The 19,762-nt window shown below is 39.3% G+C and overlaps 1 protein-coding gene across 1 annotated transcript in view; it reads right to left on the bottom strand.

Moving 5' to 3' along the window:
• Positions 1-292: 292 nt before the first annotated feature.
• The window catches only part of HS3ST3A1 (heparan sulfate-glucosamine 3-sulfotransferase 3A1), a 93,383-nt gene continuing 73,913 nt past the window's right edge, over positions 293-19,762 (bottom strand). Inside the window, exon 2 of the mRNA XM_014864184.3 lies at positions 293-3,220. Coding sequence (XP_014719670.2) covers positions 2,599-3,220 — 622 coding nt within the window. The 3' untranslated portion in view covers positions 293-2,598. The remainder of the gene's footprint in view (positions 3,221-19,762) is intronic.

Raw genomic sequence — 19,762 nt, 5'->3', positions numbered from 1 at the left:
GGCTAAGATGTTCAAATCTTATTTGGCGTAGCTGAATGGACAAAAGAAATCTGAGGCCAAGACCATGCATAGTAGGACTAAGTACCACGTGGAGGCAGAAACGGGAAATTCCTGTTTGGGAGGATATTTAAAGTATGCTGACTAGATCTTTCACTGAGATCTATAACTTGCAACACTCTTAAGCAATCTTAGAAGTTAGAAGGTTTTCCTGAAGTGCTGTGTGGTCATTCATTTTTAAAATAATATGAACAACAAAAACATATCTACATACAAGAAGAGGTCCTTTGCACTCAATTCTGGTTTTTATTATTTCTTAACACAAAAAGATGAAGGTTGCTGAATACAGATTGTTAGATGCAATTGTTTCCTTGTGCAAGCCTCTTTTGCATAATTCCAAGCAAACACTTACAAAATAATCAGAAGCACAAATAAAATGAGTTAAGAGAAAAGATGAGAAGAGCTAAAATGAGTGTCTCGTCGCTGGTAGCAACGATTCAAGTAGAAGAAAAACAGGCTGTCACATTGGAGAATTGAGGGCACTGAAGGAAAGGAAATCAACTGGAAAAGGGGACCTGGATTCGGGGTTTACTTAACTCCTGAAAATGGGATATTAATACATAAACCCAAAGATTTGGAGCAATCATGGACTATCTAGACATTTAAATGATTTTTTTTTCCTTCATTTTCATCCTGTGTTAGGCTGCTCAAGAAATAATTCCTTCACCTGATAGAGCACCTATGGCCAATGCACAATTGTACTGCATATTTTAAAACAATTTTACTTTCTTTTGTTGACAACATTGGAGAAGAAAAAGAACATTATTTTAGAATACTAGAATGTCTGGTCCTTTAAATTTTGGCAGATGTAGAAAACTTCCATGAGATAGGAGACATTTTCCTCTTGGGTTTAATAAAATGTTGCTGACAGACTAATTACAAATGTTTTATATATTTCATGCGTATGTGCTTCTCTCTAAACCAATTTAATTCCCATTAATGCTAATCTTGTTAATGCCCACTCAGAGAGTAAAGGAATACTGTTAATAAACCACTGATTTATTTGAGCTATATAAATGGGTGCTGGGCAGAAACAAATGGGAGAAAAGGAAAAACCACCATTTTATCCACATCTGCGTTTCTTAGAATATTTTCCAAATTTTAATGAATATTGGGTTATAATTGGTATGAATAGGAAATGGAGAAAATATAAAGTGGAAAGTGATAGTCCTCCACCTGTGAAAAATTAGGCCATTGTAAATATGTTTATTGATTTTTTTCTTAGTACTAGCTCCAAGGTTAGAAACGAGATGCTACAAAGAGAAGCAGATTTTGTTTGTTAAAAAAGAGAAAAAGGGGCTGGTCTAGTGGTGTAGTGGTTAAGTTCACATGCTCCACTTTGGCGGCCTGGGGTTCCCAGGTTTGGGTCCTGGGTGCAGACCTACACACTGCTCATCAAGCCATGCTGTGGCAGGATCTCACATACCAAATAGAGGAAGACTGGCACAGATGTAAGCTCAGAGACAATCCTTCTCAAGCAAAAAGAGGACAATTGGCAACAGATGCTAGCTCTTCCTCACCAAAAAAAAAAAGACAGTCAAAACAACAAATAGGAGGGAAAGTATGCTCCTACCACCCCTGGCCCTGTTCCTAGTGTGAGGGTCCATCGTGTTCTCCACACAAGAATCCAATAATTTCTCTCAACTTCAGTCAAGCTGATTTCCTGTCTCAGGGTACTTTAAAGGCTAAGACTGGCTCTTAGAAGATGTGTGCAGGTCTGAGTGGTTTTCTTGAGCACAACCGTGTAATGCGACTGAGTCCAGAAGGCTGGCCTGGAACTTAGAAAGCAGTAGGAAACCTTCTCTGTCCCATCTCAGATCATCCCCAAACTAGCCAGCCACTCCTAAAAGTACAGATGTCTTATTCACCATTCTCCCTGGAGAAAGTGTCATGAAACAAGGAACAAGTAGAAGCTGGGGGTCTGTCCAGGGTCCATCATCTGGCCTTAAAGTAAGTCATCGGACCTCCCTGACGCACTTTCCTTATCTGTGAAACGGGGATAATAATCTCTATATACCAGTTCTCACACCACATAGTCGTATAAGAATTAAAAAAAGATGTTTTATTTGAAAGCACACTGATAACTGCGAGGTGGGTGCAAACGTGTAGCATTATTAATTGGGTAATGATTTTAAAAAAATGGCACGGGAAAAAAGTTAAAAGGAGGAAAACATAAGGACAGATAGCAATTTTATCTGGGCCTTGTTAAAAAAAAAAAGAAAAAGATTTACCCTCAGGAGTTTTAAAAAAGTTTTAATGGCCATTGATGCTCACACTTTATGATTGCATATATAAAACATAAAATAAAAACTGAAAATTGGAAGTATTTAGATGAGTGAAGTTTTCATTTTTTGTTTATCGAAATGTTTGGTGTGGGTTATACATGAAGATGGGGGCAGAGGTGAGGACAATCTCTTAACATACTTTGAAAAAAATACTGAAACCGATATTTTCAGCACAAATATTAAACTGTCTTTTCTCTACCGACTGGTAAAAAAATATATTATATTTTCATATTTTTTTTCTTTTTAAATTATATTGTTATCCGTCCCAGCCAAAGTCGTGCCCGGTCATCTGGTAGAACTTGAGGTTAAAGGGCCGGTAGAAGGCGCGCAGCCTCTGCACCACCTCGCGGTCGATCTCGGGGTGGGTCCTGCCCTTGGTCTTGCCCAGGCAGTGGGGTTTGCTGCTGCCCTCGGCCTTCTTCAGGCAGGGGAAGCCCTTGGTCTTGTTGAAGTAGAAGTGCTTGTCCGTGATGATCCTCTTGAGGCCCAGGAAGTCCTGCACGCGGCCCAGCTCGCCGGCCGGGTCGCTGATGAGCCGCTCCCCGCTCACGAAGAGCATCTGGCCGATGGGGAAGTGGCGCAGCCAGTGCTCCAGGTGCTTGGCGTAGATGCCGATCTGGATGGCGCTCCACGACGTGTCAATGACGCCCGTAGTTCTGTTTTTGAACGTCAAGCTCTCGAAGGTGGGGATGTCGGGCCGCTTGGAGAGAGTCTGCGTGTAGTCCGAGATGGCTCTGGTCACCGGGTCCCGCACCACCACGATGAGCTTGGTGTCCTTAGACATGGCCGAGATGCGCGCGGGTGCTTCCCGGGTGACAAAGTAACTGGGTGTCTTCTCCATGGTGATCTGCCCGTCCAGGGTTCTCGGCATCAGGTCCCTGAGCAAAGCAAAAAGGCATGTTAGAGCCTGAAAAATGAACGACTCCCCTGCCTTACCTAGAGAGCTCACTGCAAGGAGAGGGAGTGTGCTGTATATTCTGGAGCCAGGCTGCCTCAGTCGCAACGCCAACTCTCCCACTTACTAGATGTGTGACCCCGGAGAAGTCGCAGTAACACTCTGCACCTCTGGTTCCTGTTGTGTTTAATGGGAAATAATGTCGATCTCATACGGTTGTTGTGATGATTAAAGGAGTTAATATACCTCAGTAGCTTAGAAAAGTGCCTGGCACAGAATAAGTGCCATATAATTTTTATTTTTTATTATCAGCCCACAATGCTGTAAGAAAATAACCTTGATCCAATTCTTTAGGCAAATTAGAATATTGTAATAAACGCAATTATACTGCTATGAGATGGGATTAAAATACTCTGAGCCCTTTCTGTGGTTTTCTTATAAACAAAGCAATCATATTTAGCTTAATATCACACCATAGTACACAAAATACTTCTTTTTATAATTCCTGAATTTTCCTGTAACAAGACTTATTAAATAATCCATCTTTTATCTAATAATTTGAAAAGTCATCATTATAGTAGTCTAATATCTTGATTCCTCTCTACATTGGCCTAATTCTCATGATAAGTGATCATCGTTACAGTATATTTTCATGTACACCAAAGTAAATACTGACTCTTTATTGGTCAAAACATTATTGATGATTCCTGTCTTTTTGCTCTTCCTGATGAATGTTAGACTCACTGTATCATGCTAAAAAAATATCCCATTGGAGTCTTGATGGAGCAGACATTGCTACCCAGTTTAGGCATGGGCTCCTACTGAGAACTGATAGGTCTCAGGCCAGTCAAAAAGGATGATCAGGAGAGAGAAAACCTTTTCATTCTTCCAACTGAAGTGTACTGTCATTAAACGCACTATTTACATGAAATTTATATATATATATTTTTTCTAATATTAAGGCACTGTTTTTCTAATTCCAAGTTTTATAAGAAATAGATCTTGCTCAAATCAATGTTAGAATAAATGTATTTTGGGGATTTCTTGGAATAACTAAATGTATTTTGTCTTTTGTTCCATTGATAAGAAAAATCAAACATAAATTTATGGGATTCACTTCTATTCCGGGAACAAACTTCATTTGATCATGGTATGTCATTCTTTTAATGCATTCCTGGATTGGATTCATCATTATTTTGTTTTGGATTTTTCATTCATATGAGATGTTGCTGCAGTTTCTCTTTTGATCAATAGCTTAATCAATTATTAGAATATGAATTATTCCACAAATAAAATGAGTTGAGAAATGTTTCGTATTTTTCTATATCCTAGAGGAGTTTAAGTAGCAAAATAATTTTCTATTCCTTCAAAATTTGATGGAAGTCATCTACAGAGTCATACTGGCGCTTCGGGGGTGAGGGTAGAAGCAGGATTTTCAACTATCTTGTCAGTTTCTTCTCTGGTTATTGTTTAGTTGAAATACTCTGCCTCATCTTGGGTCAATTTTGTGCAATTATTTTCTCAGAATCACCCAGTTGAGTAGTTGGAATTATAGCCCCAATCTCAACCATAATTTTGTTTTTTTCTGCCTTTCTTTCTGCTTTCCAGGTTCAATTACATTTTTTTCATTCACTGATTTGCATTTTAGCTTTTTAATGCCCGCCATTTATTCATCTTCTAGTTATGCTTTATCGTTCTTCCAGTTTGTTTAACTAAGTGCTTAGTTCATTTACTTTCAATCTCTCTTTTCAAGTAATAAAGCATTGTGAGGCAACATTTTCCCTTTAAGTACAGGCTTGGTCAAATTTCACAAGTTTTGACATGTACTGCTGTCTTTGTCATAACTTCAAAAATATTTAGTAATTGCATTTTGTACTTTTTATTTCCTTTTTGGTCAAGGTGTTATCTAGGATTGCTTCTATTTTTATTTTGAATTCTAATGGCTGATTTGCTGTTTTTGTTATAATTTTATTATTAATTTCTATTTTTCCTTTGTAATAAAAGAATGTACTTTGTGTGATGAGTTTGCCTTTGTTGACTTCCTATAATTGTGTCCCACCTACACTATTTGCTAACTACATATTACGAAAAATTCCAAACATACACAAGAGTAGAGAGAATTGTAACATAAATCTCATATACCTTACACCCAGCTTCAGAAATTAGTAATTGGTGGCCAATTTTATTTCATACCTTTCTATTCATAACCCTTCCATTTCTATTCCCCGACCACCCCAAATGGATTATGGTCACATGTCACTTAACAATGGGGATATGTTCTGAGGAATACATGGATAGCTGATTTCGTTGTTGTGCGAACATCGTAGAGTGGACTTACACAAACCTAGATGGTCTAGCCTACTACACACTAGGCTGTATGGTACTAATTTATGGGACCATTGTCGTATATGTGGTTTGTTGTTGACTGAAACGTCATTATGCGGCCATGACTGTACTTTGGCATCTGTCTCAGGCATCATATCAATTGGTTCATAAACATTCCTCTTCTTAGCTACATTATATCTGGCACAAATTCCCCAACATTTGTAGTAGTGAACCACTGACCCTGGCTTAGTTTAATGATGCAGTTTTTCTCACATTTTTGCACTCTGATATCTCAGTCAAGTTATCTTTACTCTTTTCTGGAAAGGGGAAATGATAATTAGGTATCTGATTTCTGTTCCTTTTTTAAAAAAGAGATCTACAATCCCTTTTTCAAAAGAACTTCTAATGTGTCCCATTCTCCACTCCTTAAATATACTCCTGAATTAAGCAAAGACCAGAGAGTTTGGCGTTGACACAAAGGAGACAGAAATTGTCATTACCGCCCATGCAACGCTGGTGCCACTGTGTGACAGGAATTCACAGACTTCCTCACCGTGTAACTCCCTTCATGGAGCTCAGAAATTGGCTAGGCCAACCTACTTGGGAAGCTTAGGTTACACTTTTACAAGATGAGCCAGGGGATCTATCCAGAAATGGTTGGAATATCTCAGTGAAGGAAATTTGATTAAACATGTGGAAAAAGTCTTGGACTCTAAAAGCAAACATCAAATACCACTGATGTGATAAGAAGGAGTATTTGTTGATTAAAAAAGAAGTCAGCCTTCCTGCCTCCTTTCCTGTAAGCTCGACTTCCGGCTACTCAACCTCATACTTTGGCCAGTGGAATAGAGATAGCATACGTCACTCGAGAGCTGCTGGTTGGAATCCCAGCCTCCCTTCTCCCCCGTCTCGGGGGATGCACAGATCCCCAGCAGCCTTTCAGCAGAGATTAGAGCTGCAGACTGTGCTGGGCCAGAGGAAATACTACTAACGTCGCTGAAAAAAGAAACCACATTTTAAATTATCTCAATAAAGTAGGGGAAAGAGCTCTCCAAAATAGGAGGAGTTTGAAGAGGAAACAGCTAAAATAGGATTTCAGAAGAAAAACACATTAATTACTGTCATCTACAGGATGAGGAAAACTGATTGGTTTACATGGGGTGGGGATGGGGAGTTAAGTATAAGCTGCCTGCAAGGTACTTTTTTCAAAACAGCAGAAGTGATAGTCTAAATAAATCCTAACGAAGCTTGCATTGTAAAGTACATGGCTTTGTAAAAGGACTCACACAGGATTCTTTAAATAGTAATCTCCTTTTTCATATCTTTATTCATTTTCTTGTTGCAGTTTGAATTCTGATGTTCAAAAAAGAGCTCATCTGTCACATAAAACAAAATGCACATGTAATTTGGAAGACCGTATTTTGATGTGTTTAGGAGAATTTGGGAGTCGTCCTTCCTTACCTGAGGGCTTGGGCCTTGGATGGGCAGTGAAAAAGCCATCCCAGTATTAGGAAAGCTTTGTAGAAATACCAGACAGCCTATGGGAGTAGAAGGGTGTGTGCAATGAGGAGACACATGAGGTTTGCCTGATGATGGAACAACTTGGGCTTGGGATTGAGAAATCTAATTGGATCATGGGAGGACTAAGTTCTGGGAGGCCTTAATTTCCAGGCTAATAGGCCATTCCAACCTTGCCTCTAAACCGTGAAAAGAATTTGGAGATATTTACAGTAGGTACAGGGATGGGGAAATGGGTAGAAACTAGAATTATAAAAAAAATTAGAGAAGCTTCTTTTTTTTTCTCCTGAAAAGGACAAGGACAGAAAGGGATTCCACAAGCAAATTAAGGATTATTATAAGGCAATTTGCACTTTCTCCCTAAAGATTGCCGTGAGAATTCACAGTAGCCAAAATGTAGAAGCAACCCAAGTGTCTATCGATGGATGAATGGATAAGCAAAATATGGTCTATGCACACAGTGGGATATTATTCAGCCTTAAAAAGGAAAGGAATTCTGACACACACTAATGCTTGGATGCACCTGCAGGACATGATGCTAAGTGAAATAAGCCAGTCACAGAAGGACAAATACTCTTCGATTCCACTTATATGAGGTACCCAGAGGAGTCAAATTCATAGAGACAGAAAGTGGAAGGGTAGTTGCCAGAGGCTGAGAGGAGGGGAACGGGGAGTTGTTTAATGGCAAAGAGTTTTAGTTTTGAGAGATGAAAAGGGTTCTGGAGAGTGAATGCTCAACAATGTAAACGCACCGAACACTACTGAACTGTCCACCTACAAATAGTTAGGCTGGTAAATTTTACGTTATGTCTATTTTACCATAATTTATTTAAAAAAGAACTCACCAAGAGGACAAGGGCCTCAAGTGCACCAATAGAATTTAATTAGACAAAGGAGTCTTTTTATCTTTGCAGATAATTAAACATTAGCATAAGGTACTGAAGGAGGCTGTGGTTTTGCTTTCCTCTTGCTAGATCAAAGGGGAGTATAATAATTTATGAGATTTTGCGGAGCCGTCTTAAATTAGAAAATGAAGTTTGTGGTCGGTCTCTGCCCACTGCCAGCTGGGTGGCCATGAGGTAGTCATTTAACTTCTCTAATCTCAGTTTACTCACCTCCCCAGACAAATCAAGCCAAGGATTTGGGCAATCTGGGCAGTGAATGGAGTGTTGACATGACCATGACTATAGGGAACATACCAAGAACTGCTCTTAAGAAACTGATGCCTGGTGTTCAGGATTCCTGACTGCCAGGAGAACTCCATTCCGTCTAGAGTCCAGAGGAGATCAGAGACCTTCTGGTATGTTCCTGGGACATCTACACACCTGTCCATTGGAGGCCCCATATGTATGACATTCAGACAGTGAGGATGCCTGGTTTGAAAGCTATGAACTGGCAAAGCCAAGTTCTTTGGAAGGACTGGTTTATTACAGTGTGAAAGAGATGAGGTCACTTTTTAAGGAGCATCAATTTCCTCCCATGCCATGTGGTATAGTTTTGCCAAGAAGTAAACTGTTTGATAACACTTCCGTCTGATTCATAAAGGTGTGCCACCTTGATGTCCTGGGTATTTCATTTGGATCTGATAAGTCACACTGGGAATAGTCTCCACGGGCCTAGAGTTATTTGAGTAGCTGTCTATGCTGTCTAGGGTGTAGGAACCATGATAGACTGGCTAAAGAGTTTGGTTTTTTCTACTCAAGCCCTAAATCAAGTGAGTAGTTTATGGTAGGAGTACCAAGATGACCCAGAAAGCTTTCCTACTGTCACACTGCTGATAGGACAGACCAGCTTCCATGACAGCACCCCACTGACAGGCCTAGAGGCAAGGCCTCCCTTGGGATAAAACGGCCACTGCTCTAGCACTGTCTGCACCACCGCTTCCATGGTCAGGGGCACCACCCAGAGGTAGCCCTCAATGGCACTCGACAACACATACTCATTGTGCATATAAGACATTTAAGAAAGTGTAAAAAAGGAACCCACATTATATGCTTCACACTTTGTATCCACTGGGGCCAGTTTTCCTCAATTCCCCTGCCTTCATATTGTCTTCCTGCTCCCCCACCCTCTCACTGGAATTGCTACTGGCCCTCTCTGGAAGTACTTCTTCCTAAAAAAATTGTATTTTTAGTAAATGGTGTTTGGTCAATTCATTCCACATTTCATAAGGAACAAGAAATTTTAATCTCTTACCATGTATAAGAATCAATTTCAGATGGCAAAATAATAAAACTTTTGGAAGGAAACCTAGGAGCACATCTTAATGATTTTGAGGGGGAGCAAAGATCTCTTAAATTTCTTAAAGGAATAAGCATAAAGAAAAGAATAATGAATTGGGCTACATCAAAATAAGAACTTCGGTTCATCAAATGATACCATTAAGAGAGTAGAAAGGCAAGCCTCAGAATGGGAGAAAATATTTAAAATACATATATCTGATAAAAGAATCCTATCCATAATATAAAAAGAGTTCCTATAAATCAATAAGCTAAAAAAAACCAGATAGCATAAAAGGAAAATGGGTGAAAGACTTGAGTAGACAGTGCATACAAAAACTGAATCCAAATGGTCAATAAACGCATGAAAAGGTGCTGAACTTCATTAGTCATCAGGGAAATCCAAATTAAAACACACTGTCATACAATGACACACCCACGTGAACGGCTAGAATGAAAACCACAGAGAATCCCAAGTGTGGGCGAGGATGTGGAAAAATTGCCTCTCTGTTGGTCTGAGTGTAAATTGACATAGTGACTTTAGAAAATGTTTTGGCACTATCTACCAAACTGATTATGTGCATACATTATGGCCCAGCAATTTCATTCCCAGGACTATACTCAATAGAAATTGTATATATGTTCACCAAAGGACATGTTCCCAAATGTTCATATTGAACCATAATAGACAAAATGCAAGCTACCCAGAAATCCAACAAAAAAAGGAGGATATATACACATATATATCCTTCTATTTTTGATGATATAAACATATATACGCATACATATGTATGAAATTCAGATCATAACAGAAAAGGAGTTGAGCGCCCATACCCAGGAATCAGTGGTCCTCTCAGTGACTCCTTCCCCTTTGCCCTAGGTAAGATATCAGAACAGGAGCTGCCTAGCCTCTGTCCCACACGGGGCCAGTGAATCACACAGTGCTATAAGCCCAGTGGTGTTCACAGTGTCGCAGGGGATGTGTCTCTAGAGTGGGGACCCGAGTAGAGAGATATCTGAAGAGTGCATTATGTTTGCAAAACATTGCAGCAATTGCTTTCTCATTGAATCTTTACGCAGCCATTGGAGAGATGAGGCAGGTATTATGCTCCTCCATTTTTCTGATGAGGATCTGAGATTGAGAGAGTCTGAGTGGCATGTGTGAGTTCCCACAGTTAGTATATGAAAGGTGATGAACGGTCCTCCCAAGGTCTAGTGCAAGGCTATTTCTGTCACTTTGGATTAAAGAAAGTCAGCAGAGAAAGGGGATGGAAAAAGAATATACAGAAGATGGCCTGGATGGAGCAAATTCGACAGATGGAGAACACGAGAACATGAGACAGTTACCCAGCCGGTAGCTGTGAAGGTCCTGAAAGACCCAAACTCTGATTTGAATACAGAGGAAAGGGTGTGTCTGCTTGAATTAGGAGAATTGTATGAAATTAGACTGAACAGATGACGGCACGATTACTGCCAGTGATAAATGAAATCTGAGGCAGTGCACGAGTTAGAACGGAGCAAGGAAAGGGTGCAGCTAGTGAAACGCTGTAGGAGGCTCTTCCAGTGTAATCCAAGCTTGAGGAGCTGACGACCTGGACTAGGGGCTGAGAGTGGTAAAGACAGGGGTGGGAGAGCAAGAGAGATACTGAAGGGAGGACTGCTGAGGCTGGACAGCTGATTTATGAAGGGAACAAAGTCACAGTTTTCAAAGAAGATCCCAAAGTTTTAAAAGTGGAAAATGATAGAAATTTAACTTAAAAAATCATCAGTTATTTTGAAGAAAGAAGTAGGCACCCCCCTCTTCCTCTAAGAAAGGAAAAAATGTAAATTTCTCTTTCAATAGAGGTGGAGATAATTTTTAAAAGTTAGGATTTCTGCCTAAGATTTCAAAAGGAGACAAAACATTATTGGTTTATTCTAAAATACAGCACAGATGGACCACGTGTCTCCATGAAGACAACATAGTCTTAGAGAAAACTCAAAACTAGGAATAGGAATGTGGATTCAGCCTCGGTTCTTCTGTTAATAAGCTGTGTGATCTGGAGCAAATCACTTTAGCTCTCTAGGGCCTTGGTGTCTTCATAAGCAAAATAAGACTATTGTCCCCTGTGTCTCTAAGACATTCCCACCTCTAAGATTCCCTGGATGGTGCAGGACTTCAATTCATCATTAATCTGTCAATTGAAAGCTCTGCACAGCCTCACCTGCTCTGTTCTGAAGTGTGCGTCTACCAATCAAATCAAAAGATTTGTGTCACTCATTAGGCAAGGCAGCTCTGCATCAATAGAACTGACTTCAACACCAATGAGGTCTGAAAGACGCAGCTCAAATAACTGATGCTAAGGGAGAGTGCCGAGACCGCTCCCAGTGATGCCTCCCTTGGGGGTTTCCCTAGTGCTTGGAGGCAGCAGAAAGACCAGGGAGCCCAGGAGTTGAGTGGTCTTACCACATTCAATAAGCCAGTGACTAAGGAGACCCTTCTTTGTCCCACGCTTCCTCTGTGCCTGAAACATCAAAAAGAGATGTCACTGCTAGGACGTGAAGTTCACGGATAGGACTCTGTCAAAAATAACAGATGCAGGGCAGCCAAAAATTCAAGTTCAGGTGTCTTAGGAAGAACATGATGAAGACAGAAGCAAGTGAACACTTAGGAAGCATTTAGCATAGGCCAAGATCTGATGTATTATTTCTTGCATCTCATAACAACAGTGGAAAGTAGAATTATTAGCCTAATTTCGCAGATGAGGAAATAGGTTCAGAGAGGTAATATGACTTGTCCAAAGAGACACAGTAATGAGTGTCTTGAGGGGAGGGAGAGAATGAAAATCCAGGTCCACTCAGGTCTAAAGTACATATTCTTTCAACCTCCCCGAACACCCAGGCAACAGCATTGTTGTTGGTGGCTATCTTTGACCTCCTGCCAAAACATGTGCGTATTACAGTACAAGTCATTCTGTCTGAAATTTGGCAAACAGGTAAAACACACAGCATGTTTTCAAAGGCTTTCTTCTGCAATGAGGAACACGCTGCCAGGGAAAGTCTCTGAATTGTACTGCAGAGGTAGTTTACCTTGAGGAACAAATAAATCTGGCGCACGTACACGTAGAATTTTTTAGTCTATACAACCAAACAGAACCATGTGTCTGTTTTTGGAAGCCTCTGGCAGCAGAAAATTCTAGGAAAAACATGCTCTTTTCATGGCCACGGTCTGAAGGTAATTCCCGTGGGTCCCAGATGGCGTGAGTCTGGAGCAGAGGAAGCTGCCGTGGGCCCCCAGTGCTGTCAGCCTGCCATCCCCGGGCCAAGCCCCAATCGCATCAATATTGCTTTTCCTGCTGTTGTCATGTGGGATCCCACTCAAAACGTGACTTGTAAAGCTGGAAAGAAAACTCTTTTTAGTAGTTGTTTGAGTTGGCTTCTGTAGAAGAGGAAGCCTTATGTTTTTGAACTGGCTCCCACGCTGACCGAATCTAGATGTGCAATTCGAATATCCAAACTGTCGTCAAGATACGTCAACAACAAGCTTAAAGCCTGGTGCGTTTCCCAGGGATGGCGGCAGTGGACTCCTTCTAGAACTGAACAGTCAGGCAAAGAAAGAGAACTAGATGGTGCTTATTCCCACCAGGCTTTATGACAAAGGCAAAAAAGCTTATTTCAAGAAAGCAACACCACTGACATTTCTTGGGAGTCCAGGGGAGGCGAGAAAAGTCAAGGATTCTTGGCTGGTAATTTTGGGGATCCTCATGAAAGGGTAGAAAATCTGTCTGTATCCAGGTCAGAGAGCAGAGCAGTCCTGAAGGTGGAGGGGCAAGAGTTATCTAGGATCATCAATTCAAGCAATAATCCTTTATGTTTGTGTAGGACCTTAGAATTTCCCAAGTAATCCCACAAATAATTTCACCCATTGACTTCTAGAAAATACAAAAATACACTAATATCTTACAAGGCTCATTGCATCACCCTCTGAATTTCTCCTTCTGAGATTACTTCACTGGGGAATTCAAGTATTTATAAAATTTAAAATATCATTTCTAACTCTGAGTACATTATCTTAAACTCTGCTTTAAATGGTGTCTGGCTCTCAGGAACTGGTATGCTTCTCACAATGTCCTATCAAAATATCAAAGACTATCCAGAAAAAAAAGTCAACGTAACAATCTTAAAAACTAAGTTCACAGACAACCTAATAACGTCAGAATCTATAAGACAATCAGAGCCTAAGAAATCACCTGGAAAAAGACAAGAACATGTCTTACTTCTCCACCGTGAGTCTGTCTCTGGACTTAAGACATTCTTCCTGCAAAAACTAAAGAGTGACAATTACTCTTCTGTCCCTGTGTGCAGAACTCAGCACTTTCACCGCCCTGACAGGGAGCTTCACCTTAAATTTTGCATCTTACATGCTACCGGTGTGCCACTCTACTTCCAGCCCTGGTAAATGAAGATCCAGACTTTGAAAAATATTAGCAAACTTTTAGAGTTTGAGAATAAAGAATTTCATAGGCATTCAAAATGAAAAGTAAACACAATAACTAGGTTACCAACAAACCGTGGGGAGTGGGGGGTCGGCCTGAGACTTCAGTAATAAGTGCTCAAGGTCTAAAAGATTAAAGGGAAAAAGACCTTTACACTCAGCTAAGTTGTATGTCATTTGAAGTCGTATCAAAATGACTTTTGCAGATATGCAATGATTCAAAAAGCTTAGCGTCTAGGTAACCATGAGAAAAAAATCAAACTTGAAGTTTCATTTCAGTTGAACGACAGATAGGGCCAAATTAAAAGCTCAAGAATAAAGCAGCCAGTGTAGAAAAAACTGAGAGAACATCTGAAGTCAGTTAGAATAGAAATAATTCCTACAGAATGATCCTAAATCTAGTTATAAAAATGATTATATATAGTGGAGATAAACTACAATTAAATTAGTCAGGATCTAAAGCCTGATAAATATTTACAAACCCTTTGAAGTGTGTGTGTGTGAATGAGAGAGACAGAGAGAGACAGAGGGAGAGAGAGACTGATTACAGAGAGACAGAGAGGAAGCGATCAAGAAAGTGGGAGAAAAAAGAGAAGAATGTGCTGGAGAAGGGAAAGGAGAGAACTGTGTCTCCTAAGCGGAGCACCACTGCATGCTGGACCTGGGAGGGACCTTCATCACCTTCGACAGCTCTGCTCCAGCCCCTACGTCTCACAGATGTGGAAAGGTCTGAGAAGTGATGCAGCCCCATGGACACAAAGCTTGGCTTAGATGCTGGTCTCCTGACCCTTAGTTCACCATTCTTTCTATGACATAGCATCCTTCCCCCATTCTAGAAATATAATATGCACAGGGTTTGAGCATGCTGAAGTTTCAAATTCCTGAAAAGTAAAGTCCACCCGTGGAGGGCAGATTCCTTTGCAGAGCTTCTCCAGCAGGAAAGCTAAATTACACAGGAGCCCTGATTAAAGGGAGAATTGTTATTTCTTCATCCTACCTGGCACTTTTAACCATGTTATAAGACCAACCATCAAGAAGGGGAATATGGAATTCCTGATCAAAGTGGGCAGAGCATGGGCCAAGGGTAGGCCTCTCCCAGCTCTGTGTTGGCAGCCACAGCAAACCCCCTGCCTCGGCTCCTGACAGGAGCTTTATAAATGATGAGTTTGAGAGCTGTGCTATCAGCTTTGTGCTACTGCAGACAGCTGCTTCAGAGCACGGCTCTCTCATCAGCCTGGAATTATCAGGTCTTTGCATATGTGCTGCTGGAGATAAGGGAGGAAATGTGCTTTCCTTGCCTGGAAATCGACAATTTCAGGAGAGTGGGGAAGCTGAGAGAGAGAGAGAGACGTGCGGAGGGCACGATGAAGAAAAACCTGAAATTTTGGAAAGGTTCTTTGTTACATTTTGACAGTGGTGGGCTTTTTGTTTGTTTTAATTTCTTTGATTCTTTTTTTCTGTTTGTTAGGTTCTGGACACAGAGTAGGTGCTAAATCAATATGTCTTTTAAGTTTAAAACAGGAAAACTGATGTGAAACCATGATTTTGCTTGGTCCGGGGCCTTGCACTGCCTGGATATTCTTTCCAAAACTTGCCATCAGTACCCTGTCATTAGCCTCCCTGGTTTTGAACAGTAGAAAACGATACACATTCTGTCTTACTAACAGAACTTCCAAAATAATCTCACTCTTATGACATAAAACAAACCTCCAAAAGAATGACATCATCATGAAATGAGGCATGCAGACTAAAGCAATCAACGAGCGTCCACTGCACACAGCCCAGCAGTGGAGCTATAATACAAGCCACCAGGAAGGAGAAAACCATCGCTCAAGGTGGGACACAGGTGAAAAGCATCAGCAGTGCCCTTAGAGAAGAAGCGACCCAGCTCAAAGACCCAGGATGAATAAAGTCCCACATATCACATACACAGATTTATTAAGGACACTGTCACTCAAGTGCTGGCACACGGCAACCCACAGCCCTAAAAATCCACTCTTATGCCTAACACTGCTCAGGTCCCAGGGGAATGTTTCTCCACACCTCTCACCCTGTGTCTTCAAAACAACAGGTCTCAATGTGGAGAACACACATAGGTTTGTGTTGCTGCTGACAGTGGAGATGGACATTGCGTCTGGTTTGGGGAAAGTCTGAGCGAGGGAAGCAGTTAGCTGAGAGAAAAGGCGAGTGACTTATCAAGGGCTTCATATCAGACGGCATGAAATAGCTTCTTGATATAAAAGCATCATTTGCTAGTATTACTGAGTGCTCATTTCTTTGCTTCTCCTCCTATTCCAGTTCACGGTCCTGGAGGTCCTCACACATCAGCATGGTACTCACAACAGTGGCACATGGAGGAGGAGAGTCATTCTGCATTATTAAGTAAATGATGCTACTCGAAGACCTGCCAATACGTAGGTCTACATGAAACAGGTGACGCATGATACTGAGTTCTTTCCCTGGGCAACTAGATGGACATTGAAAACTAGAATGGAAAACAGTTCTAATTTTATGAAAATGTTTAATGAGATTGAATTACAATGTTAAAAAATTAATATAAAGTCAACTTTAATTTTGATTTTAAATTTTGATATTTAAAAATTATAATTTACATTTTGTTTTTGGATTTTGATAGACAACTTGGAATACTTTAGAAGAAAATTAACTTAAAACAGGAAAATCATTTCCAATTTTACTCTTAAATTTATATTTTGGATCGACATATATCCAAATTTGAACATTTGCCCTTTAAAAATCCTTTAGATCAAGGATCTCCAACCTCTCGCCTACAGGTCAAATCTAACTATTTTTGTAAGTAAAGTTTCATAGACACATTGCCACGTCCACCTGTGACCGCATTTGAACCTCAACAGCAGAGTTGCGCAGTTGTGACAAAGACCACATGGCCTACAAAGTCTGAAAGAGTTATTACCTTGACTTTTTCAGAAAATGTTTGCCCACCTCCGCTTTAGATCATAATTGTCAATAGGAGAAAATTAATATAAAAATCCTGATTGTAACATAATTGGTATTTTGCTGAAATTAAGCATGAAAAATGAACTGTATTGCATAAGGATATAATGCTTCATGATTTGTGTATGTCTTCATTTTATTACTCATGCAAACATTGCTGGCCCGTCAACAGAATCCCAGCTGAGCAATAACAATCAAATCGAGTCATCTTTGGAATTTTGCCAAAACTTCCAGACCTATAAAAACAATAGATTTAAATATATTTTTCTGTTTTCTTGTTATGAAGGAATATTTGTCAAAATAGGAGAATACAATATATTTCCTCTAACAGTTTATTAGCTTGATTTATCAGTTTTTAAACGTTTAGGCATATGGGATATGGGTCTCCATTTGTACTCATGTTCAGGGACCCGACAGTGCTAAGGGTGGGCCTGAAGAGTCGCTCTTCCTTCAGCCAAGGAAAATAAACGCCCATAGGCTCAAGGGTGAGACCAGGCAGAAAGGAGCTGCTTTCCAAACAGACTTTGTTAAATTAGATTTTCAAGAAATCTAAAAACTGCACAAGTAAAAGAGGTTCATTTTAGAAAAACTAGAAAATTCAGAGAAGCACAAAATTCTAAAAAGTAAAATCACCCACCCATCATGCAGATGTAGCATTTTAGAATATATCCTTCCAGACTACTCTATGCAATCTTTATAGCTTATTTAAAAAATGAGACCATTTTGTACATACGCCATTTTAAACTGCTTTTGCACTCAGGAATAAATAGGAAAAATCATTCCTAATGTAAAATAAGCATCGACTTCATTTTAAATGACTGTGCAGTATCCCATTATATGAACTGCCATAAAGCGTTTAGTGAATCCCTAATTGTTGGATGCTTAGGTTGTTTCCAAAGGTACACATTTTTTTTTTTATTAATGTTATGATAGATTACAACCTTGTAAGATTTCAGTTGTACATTATTGTTACAAAGGTACACATTTTCATTCACATGTTTAATTATTTCCTTGAAGTGGAAAGGCAGGTGTGTATATTTTAAAGGTTTTTCAATTGTATTGCAAACCTGCCTTCTATTAAATTGTGTCTTTGAATTTTAATATGTTAAATATCTTAGTTGTATTTCAGTATATTAAAGTGTATGTTTTCTCATGGACTTATTAATATTGCAGATTATAATATTGCACAATTACTGCCAGAACATAGGAAAATGGTTTTTCAATATTTTAATACTTACGTTTTAAACTAGTGAGCATTTTCCCAGATATTTACTAGGAATATGATTTTTAAAGACACTTCCTGGTTATGTTTTTTTTTTTCTGGCTTATCTTCTACTGGGATGCCTTTTTTCTTAGATTTTACACATTTTCCTTATGTTAATTATATGTATACATTTTCTTTCGTGTAGCAAATATTCTGGTTTATCATTTCTCATTTCCTTTTTGTTTATGATTTTTTTTTAATGTTTTGAAGTCTTTCCATCTTTTTCTTTATGGCTTTTCTTTTTCTTTTTTCTTTCTTTAATATTAAATAAATAGCCATCTTTGATTTTAATTATATTCATTTTGAAACTCATTTTAAATTATTGCTGAGGTTGAATTCTAAATATTTTTCTCTTAAAAAAATGACAGATAACTGTCTTTTTATCCAGTACTGATATATCTACTTCACATACTAAATTCCTGTGTAGCTGTCATTTTGTGTATTAAGTTTTTATACTGTCCGATGTTTATTTTGGCACCAGTAGAGCACTCTTTTACTTATGGTACTTTTATGATATGTTTCAAATCTAACATGAAACTGTCTGTCTACTCTATTCTTCAATTTTTTTTTTTTAAAGATTTTATTTTTTACTTTTTCTCCCCAAAGCCCCCCAGTGCATAGTTGTATATTTTTCGTTGTGGGTCCTTCTAGTTGTGGCATGTGGGACGCTGCCTCAGCGTGGTTTAATGAGCAGTGCCATGTCCGCACCCAGGATTCGAACCAACGAAACACTGGGCCGCCTGCAGCAGAGCGCATGAACTTAACCACTCGGCCACGGGGCCAGCCCCAATTCTTCAATATTTTTTTATTGGATATATTTTCTTCCAAATGGACTAAAAAATTATAAAATATTCTTACCACATCCTCTACTCCTTCTCCCTTCCTTTGGAACTGGGGTTTCATAAAACATAAGGACTAATTTAGGAAGAATGTCGTCTGTCAATCTAGGAAGATGATAGGGCTTTCATTTATACAGATTTTCTTTTGTATTCCTCAGTAAACCTTTTATTTTATTTTCTATTTAAATTAACGCATAGTAGAATTGACTTTTTTGGAGTACAATTTTATGAAATTCAATATATATCTAGATTTGTGTAACCACGACTATAATCAGAATGTAAAACAGCTCCATCACTCCAATATTGTGCTATCACTTTATAGTCTTACCCTCCTTTCACCCCTAACTCCTGGCAAACATTGATCTGTTCTCTGTCACGATAGTTTTGTCTTTTTGAGAATATCCTATAAATAGAATCATATAATATATAATCTTTTGAGACAGTTTATTTCACTCAGCATAATGCCTTTGAGATCCATTCAAGCTGTTGCATGCAATACTTTGTTCCTTTTCCTTGCTGAGTAGTATTCCATTGTATGGATATACCACAGTTTGTTTACCCATTCACATGCTGGAGGACAGCTGAGATGGTTCTAGTTTTCTACAAGTGTGAATTGAACTGCTGTAAACATTTGGTACAGATTCTTGTGCAAATATAAATTTTTCTCTCAGGTAAAAAGCAAGGAGTGGAATTGCTGGGCCATTTAAAAAGTATATATTTAACTTCATAAGAAACGGCCAAACGACTCTAAGGAGTGGCTATACCAAAGCAATGTATGAGGGTCCCATTTGCTCCAATCCTTGTCAGCACTTGGCATTGTCAGGTTTGTTTTTTTTTTAAATTTAGCCTTTCTAATAGCTATGTGGTAGTATCTCACAGGGGTTTTAATTTACATTTTCCTAATGGCTAATGA

Source organism: Equus asinus, chromosome 13 (assembly GCF_041296235.1).
Source record: "Equus asinus isolate D_3611 breed Donkey chromosome 13, EquAss-T2T_v2, whole genome shotgun sequence".
In the NCBI taxonomy this organism is placed as follows: domain Eukaryota; kingdom Metazoa; phylum Chordata; class Mammalia; order Perissodactyla; family Equidae; genus Equus; species Equus asinus.
Note: the sequence above shows the minus strand (reverse complement) of the source record. Positions and strands in the feature narration are given on the sequence as shown.